The sequence below is a fragment of the Lithobates pipiens genome, unplaced genomic scaffold (genome assembly GCF_037356315.1).
Source record: "Lithobates pipiens isolate NorthernLeopardFrog02 unplaced genomic scaffold, aLitPip1_a1.2 Scaffold_16, whole genome shotgun sequence".
In the NCBI taxonomy this organism is placed as follows: Eukaryota; Metazoa; Chordata; class Amphibia; order Anura; family Ranidae; genus Lithobates; species Lithobates pipiens.
The window spans coordinates 384,297,998-384,306,148 of record NW_027507748.1 but is presented as its reverse complement, the minus strand read 5'-3'; the positions used below and the strand labels follow the sequence as shown (position 1 = coordinate 384,306,148).

The 8,151-nt window shown below is 41.9% G+C and overlaps 1 protein-coding gene across 1 annotated transcript in view; it reads left to right on the top strand.

Annotated features, from left to right (window-relative positions):
- Positions 1 to 1,924: 1,924 nt before the first annotated feature.
- The window catches only part of RFLNB (refilin B), a 39,474-nt gene continuing 33,247 nt past the window's right edge, over positions 1,925 to 8,151 (top strand). Inside the window, exon 1 of the mRNA XM_077482248.1 lies at positions 1,925 to 2,362. Coding sequence (XP_077338374.1) covers positions 2,030 to 2,362 — 333 coding nt within the window. The 5' untranslated portion in view covers positions 1,925 to 2,029. The remainder of the gene's footprint in view (positions 2,363 to 8,151) is intronic.

The window sequence follows — 8,151 nt, the reverse complement described above, 5'->3', positions numbered from 1 at the left end:
CCCATTTCACCTAAAAGAAGGGGCATTAGCACAAGGGATGCATACCCCATTCCCCATTTCACCTAACAGAAAAGGCATTAGCACAAGGGACACATACCCCATTTCACCTAACAGAAGGGGCATTAGCACAAGGGACACATACCCCATTCCCCATTTCACCTAACAGAAAGGGCATTAGCACAAGGGACACATACCCCATTTCACCTCACAGAAGGGGCATTAGCACAAGGGACATATACCCCATTCCCCATTTCACCTATCAGAAAAGACATTAGCACAAGGGACACATGCCCCATTCCCCCCACTGGTGAGTGTTCTCTACTTCTCTCCTACGCTCCAGTGATTGACTGGCCCGTGGTGTAGTGGAGAAGAGGCTGTGGGGACTAGTCTAGCAGTACAGAAGGAGCCTGCAGGAGTAGAGGGTCAGGAAAGTAAAAAAAAAATTCTGGTCCCACTAGACTCAAATGAGCATATAAACCTTGCAGTTTTGGGGCAAAAGCACTGGAAAGAAGGATTTTGGTTTCCACAGAGTTCACCTTTAAGCTGTCCATGCATGGTAACCCCTTCCCGCCCACCCCGGTGTCCCTTTAAAAAGTTCTGAACATCTGGAGCACGGGCAGGAATGGCAATTATGTGACCACTGTGATTGGCTGTCACAGTGATCACATGATCGTAAATCAGCCCCACTGGCTGTTGCTTGTTATTCCGGACCGAGAGCTGTCTTAGCACAGAAATATTGCCTGCTCAGCCCCGAATAGGTGTTAACTTCCTCCCTTTTGCCACCACACACGTTTTGTGGGTGGCAACAGGTTAAGATTATTCTTGTTCAGCCCTGTTCAGGCTCAATGAGAGAAGTTTTAATGTTGATGGCCAGCTTATACGGACACTAAACTCTGATTTAAAAAACAAAAAACGATTCAAGTGTGTATACTTAACTCAAAAAAGTAAATACCTTCTATTTTTCTCAGCTTCCTCCAAATCTTAAAAAAAATAATTAGTTTTGCTGCTGTGATAAGACTTACTGGTAGAGAGTGGCCACGTTAGTTCTCCATGATATGTAGAAATATAGCCACCCTCTCTTGCCTACTTATGAGCTAGACTATGGACTATGGGATTCGTAGTGTTCACAGAGCAATGTATATGATTGCAACTGACCTGTGCTGCTGAGGGGAAAAGGAGAGGTTCTGGAGCTCACAAAAGGCCGCCACAAAGAGCAGCAAAACATAAAAAAAAACATGGAAGTAGCCATGAAGTAGTAGATGTGTATGGATTATTTTAAAAGTATAAGGCTATCCACCTGTGATGAGAGAGGGTGGATAAATATGTCCGTTTGAGCTGTGTTTTTACTGTCCCCAAACCGATACCCATTAAAGCTGCAAAGTTAGCAGATGGGGGCGTATAAATGCTGTGGCTATGCTTTGCTTTCCTAAGCCCTCTGTTGCATTCAAGTGAATGGAGCTGCACTGTAAGTGTCCCCCAAGCATAATGCATATGTTGCCAGATTTAGGGGCGGAGGGAATGACACAACACCTCTGTGCTGCCTGTCAAATGCCTCTGAAGAGCGACCCACCTCAGACTGCCTTCTAGAAGGATAACGCCAGTGAAAATTAGCCCTTCGGATATTGTTTAGTGTCATTTTGACAAAGAAAAAGGCACAGGGTTTCTGTGAATTTGGTGCAAGGCTACGGACCACATCCACACCGCCATAAATGTGTGACAGACGCCTTACTGACTGGCCCCCCATGTGCCTAGCTGAGTGTCACCAGTCATTGGACGGTGACAATTATGGACTATTATGGACTAGGCGCACACCCACCCCTCAGTCCTGATACAGAGAGCATAGGGAGCGATCCAATGTCAGCATGCCATAGACAGAGCAGAGCACAGACAGGCAGGCACACACTAATCCCATTTTAGGAAGGGGATCTATTATGTCAGTGTCCTGAGGCGTGAGAACTGTCATGCCTGCATATTAACAATTAACTCCAGCTTAATAATAAAGGCTGCAAGTCCAGCTGGAAGGAGGCTGATGGGAGGCATGTGGGGCGGATCTCTACACTCACTACACTCACTATACTCACTGACTTCTCCAGCAGCTCCCACTACTACAGCACACAACCCTCCCTCCCTCCTCTCTACACTGACACCTCCATCCCAGCCTGGAGCAAGGGCAGCTATGGTTGGCAGGCTAGCCTTGCAGGATGTCCCTGAGCTGCTGGACATGAAGAAGAAGGGGGAAAGGGTGCTGGACAGTCCAGACTCAGGACTCCCCCCAAGTCCTTGTCCCAGCAACTGGCTCCTCAGCCCAGCAGCAGCAGACAAGTCCTCTGATCAGGAGCTCTCCGGGCAGACAGTGCGGGTGGTGAGTACAGTCCTCTCTATGTACTACAGGTCATTTGACTGTCACAGAAGAGCCTGCACAGATATAACCACTAGGTCCATGGACTCTAGGGGGCACCCCATGTGTTCCATCAATGTGATGTTCACTGATGATCAGTAATGGGATGAACCATGATCAGTGATGTATTGATGGTCAGTGATGCAATGTGATCATTAGTATTTAGTAATGTGATGATGATTGTTGATGCGATAATGATCAATGATGCATTGATGAATAGTTATGTGATAATGATCATTGATGTATGGATGATCAGTGATATGATAATGATCAGTGATGGATTGAAAAATAGTCATGATGATCAGTGATTCAATGTGATGATGATCAGTGCTGTGACGATGATCACTAACATGATATGATGATGATCACTGATGTGATGATGATTAATGATGTTATCAGCAATGACCAGTAAAGTGATGATGATGAGTGATGATCAGAAATGTATTGATGGTCAATAACGTGACAATGATAAGTGGTGACCAGTGATGTGATCAGCAAAGATCACTTCATCAGTAAAATAAGTCATGATTACCGATGTGGCGATGATCAGTGATGCAATGTAATGATGACCAGTTATGGGATAATTGGTGAGGTGCTGATGATCAGTGCTGCAATCTGATGATGATCTGTGATGTGATGATGATTAATGATGATTAGTAATGTGATGATGATCAGTAATGTGATGATCTGTGATGTGATGATGATTAGTGATGATTAGTAATGTGATGATGATCAGTGATGATTAGTAATGTAGTGATGATTAGTAATGTGCTGATGATCAGTGCTGCAATCTGATGATGATCTGTGATGTGATGATGATTAGTGATGATTAGTAATGTGATGATGATCAGTAATAAGATGATCAGTGATGGGATGATGATTAGTGATGATCAGTGATGTGATGATGATTAGTGATGATTAGTAATGTGGCTATAATCAGTGATGCAATGTAATGATGATCAGTAATGGGATGATCAGTGATGTGATGATGATCAGTGATGATTAGTAATGTGGTGATGAGCAGTGATGCGATTTGATGATAATCATTAATGAGATGATTAGTGATGTGATGGTGATCAGTGATGATTACTGATGTAATGATGATCAGTGATGTATTGATGATCTGTGATGATTAGTAATGTGGTGATGATCAGTGATGTATTGATGATTAGTGATGATTAGTAATGTGCTGATGATCAGTGATGCAATCTGATGATGATCAGTAATGAGATGATCTGTGATGTGATGATGATTAGTGATGATAAGTAATGTGATGATGATCAGTGATGTGACTATTATAAGTCATGATTACCGATGTGGCGATGATCAGTGATGCAATGTAATGATGACCAGTTATGGGATAATTGGTGAGGTGATGATGATCAGTGATGCGATTTGATGATAATCAGTAATGAGATGATTAGTGATGTATTGATGATCTGTGATGATTAGTGATGTGATGAGGATCAGTGTTTGCTCTAGCACTCATCAGTAGTAATATGTAGTGTTTGTACATTGTTTGACATAGGATTTCCCTTCTAGTAGGCAGCTGACCCTAAATCTCCTTAGACACCCCCACCTAATAGTAGACAGGAAGGACCGCAGAGATCCTTGTTATTACTAGGGCAGCATGTAGTGTGTATGTAGGATGTCAGCTCTGCAGCTGCAGCTTTCCATCTGCTGAATAATGTACTGTTATGGTGTGTGTTTTCACATGTTACAGACTTGCAACATCTGTCTGTGCAATTCTCTCTTTTTTCACTGTATTATTCCCTTTCCGCTTTTCTATTTATTAAAATAACATTTGTATTCAGTACTGTATAGACAGACAAGCACAAGCAGGAATAAGGTGGAGAAAAGCCTCCGGTACAGTCAATTCAGCTTAAATGATATGTGATCTGGATAAGGGGAGCGCAATTACTAGAAGTCTGTGCTGTTAGCTGAGATTAGCCCTCACTTCTACATGCCTCTTCACATGTCTTTCATGTAATACAATATTTCCTTCCTAGTCTCACTCTTCCCTCCACTATCTGGGACAACATGGCTTGTTCAACTAACCACAGCCTACCATTAAAAGAATTAGTGTATGGGAAACACTATTGTTCAATACCCGATACAAAGATCTGTGTGCAATCAGGGCTTTGTTTGTTCTGATGTATTTATTGTATTCACAGATACAGCACAGCAATATAAACAATTTCCCACAAATCATATACACAACGTATTGTAGCAGATAACTTGCATATACTGTATGTTCACAGAGAAATATTTATTTCTTTATTTCAACTACTTATATAGCACCTTCAGTTTACGCAGGCCTTAACCTATTTATTATACATTCACAGTAGTCCCTGCCCTCAAGGAGCTAACAATCTAAGGTCCCTAACTCACATAAATACAAATACTGGAGCCAGTTTAGCCAGGAGCCAATAAAGCATGTCTTTGGGGTGTGGGAGGAAACCGGAGTACATGGAGGAAACCCAAGAAGGCACAGGGGGAAATTGCAAACTCCAGGCAAGTAGTGCCGTGGTTGAGATTCAAACTGATAACCTTAATGCTGCTAGGCAGAAGCGCTGACCACTTAGTGACTGTAATATACATACAGTATACATTGAATTTGTGAGTTTTGTTCAACAAAAATAATAATAAAGGTTATATACATATATATATATATATATATATATATATATATATATATATATGCAGGTATAGTAGACTAGTATAGTATAGTATTGTACTATACAGTGCATTGAAAAGGTACACTTGAAATTTTCTACATTTTGTCATGTTACAACTAAAAACTTAAATTCGTTTTATTGGAATTGTTTGTGATAGACCAACACAAATTGGTGCATAATTGTAAAGTGAAAGGAAAATGACACATGTTTTTAATTTTCTTTTACAAATAAACATCTGAAAAGTGTGGCATGAATTTGTATTCAGCTCCCTTTACTCTGATCCCCCCCAACTAAAATCTAGTGGAACCAATTGCCTTCAGAATTCACCTAATTAGTAAATAGAATCCACCTGTGTGGAGAGTATGACACAACTGCAAACCTACCAAGACATGGCCGTCCACCTAAATTAACAGGTTGCGCCAGGAGAGCATTAATCACAGAAGCAGCCAAGATGCCCATGGTAACTCTGGAGGAGCTGCAGAGGTCAATAGCTCAGGTTGGAGAATCTGTCAGGGCAACTATTAGTCGTGCACTCCACAAATCTGTCCTTTATGGAAGTGTGGCAAAAAAAAATCAATTTTTGAAAGAAAGCCATAAGAAGTCCCATTTGCAGTTTGTGAGAAGCCATGTGGGGGACACAGCAAACATGTGGAAGAAGGTGCTCTGGTCAGATGAGACCAAAATTGAACTTTTTGAAACTAACACTGCACATCACCCTGAACACACCATCCCCATCATGAAACATGGTGGTGGCAGCATCATGTTGTGGGGATGCTTTTCTTCAGCAGGGACTGGGAAGCTTATCAGAGTTAATGGCAATATGGATGGAGCCAAATACAGGACAATCTAAAGCCGCATACACACGGGCGGACTGTCTGGCCAACTAAGTCCGTCAGACAATCCGACGGACAGTCCGTCCTACTTTCGAATGAACGGACTTGACCACACACAATGAACAAACAGTCCGTCGAAAGCTTGCGCGATGACGTGTACAGCACGTACGACGGGACTAGAAATAGGACGTCCAATACACAGCAATGCAACCTTTCGCCGTGTAAATCCTTTCTGAGCATGCGCCATACTTAGTCCGTCTAACTAGCCTACTCACGAGCGGACTGTCCGCTGAAACCAAAGTTGGACGGACAATATTACGGAAATTCCGAAATACTTTGTCCGCCAGACTGCACGCTGAAAAAGTCCGCTGAAGCCCACACACGAGCGGACTGTCCGCTGAAATGTGTTTCGGCGGACTAAGTTGGACAGACAGTCCGCCCGTGTGTACGCGGCTTTAGAAGAAAACCTGTTAGAGTCTGCAAAAGACTTGAGACTGGGGTGGAGGTTCACCTTCCAGCAGGACAATGACCCTAAACATACAGCCAGAGCTACAATGGAATGTTTTGGATCAAAGTATATTCACGTGTTAGAATGGCCCAGTCAAAGTCCAGACCTAAATCCACTTGAGAATCTGTGGCAAGACTTGAAAATTGCAGTTCACAGATGCTCTCCATCCAATCTGACAGAGCTTGAGCTATTTTGCAAAAAAGAATGGGCAAAAATGTCACTCTCTAGATGTGCAAAGCTGGTAGAGACATCCCCAAAAAGATTTGCAGCTGTAATTGCAGCGAAAGGTGGTTCTACAAAGTATTGACTCAGGGGGGATGAATACAAATACACGCCACACTTGTCACATATTTATTTGTAAAACAATTTGAAAATCATTTATCATTTTCCTTCCACTTAACAATTATGTGCCAGTTTGTGTTGGTCTATCACATAAAATCCCAATAAAATACATTCATGTTTTTGATTGTAACATGACATAATGTGGAAAATTTCAAGGGGTATGAATACTTTTTCAAGGCACTGTATATATATATATATATATATATATATGACTAGTATAGTATATAGTATAGCAACAAGTATAGTAGACTAGTATGCACACATAGGATTTCCACAAATGAAGAAGGATGCTATAACAACTTTTTTGCACAAATGTTTTGGTGATTCATAGGTCACAGGTGAGTTAAGTCAGTTGTTTAAGGCTGGGACTTACCAAAATATGGGAACAATAAAACTATTATACTGTCCTCCTCGGTCATCTGCAGAAGCCCTATGAGTGTCTCCAATACCTACTGCTACTTTATTTGTTTTGCGTGGAGCACCAAGGCTATTATTTTGGATGGAGAGCTGATACCATCCTCCTATGCCTATATATACTGTATGCACCGTATATATATATATATATATATATATATATATATATATATATATATATATATTATTTAAGGTAATTATATAGTGCCGTCTTTTTTTTATTTACACAGCGATTTACATATATATATATATATATATATATATATATATATATATATATATAATGTATGTAGTAATAACTAAAGCCACAGTTGGGTTTTAGGGTCAATTATACCAAATTATGGTTTCAGTACCAGTTAGCTGGATTGCACTGGGTTCTGTTGGCCACAGGTGTTGCTGTCACTACTGGCAAGTGTGAGAACATAGTTTAGCTAGGCGCATTGAGTGCCATTCTTTCACAGAACCAGCCCAGTGGGAGTGTCATCCTGCTGTGCATTCTGGGAGAGGGTACTTAAGGTACTGACATCACGTGCTTCTGGGTTCCGGTCAAAAAGATCTTTCTGTCTGTTTGGTCCTGGTCCTCCTGACCAGCCCCCATGGACCTCATGGCCTGGGGTGCAGATACATCCAATTCCGAGTCTCGGGGCTGGCTAGCCTGAGGCAAAATAACTGGAAGGAGGATTCAAAAGTGGTCTGGTGCCGTCTCATCTGTGGAGAGGCCCAGCAACTGGAGAAGCAACCAGGGAAGGACTCTTCGGGAGAAGGCCACGCACAAGGCTGGCTTCTCAGAAAGAGCCTGGAGGCTCAGTTGAAAGACACTAAGTGAATCTACACTCATACGGTATCGCCGGACCGGCTGCGAGATACTGGTACCATATGATGGCTCTCTAAATTTATCTACATCCTTCAGTTACATTTAAGTCTGTGGCAGAGACTTTATTCCCAAGTGTTCTACATCCAAGTCTGTGGCAGAGACTT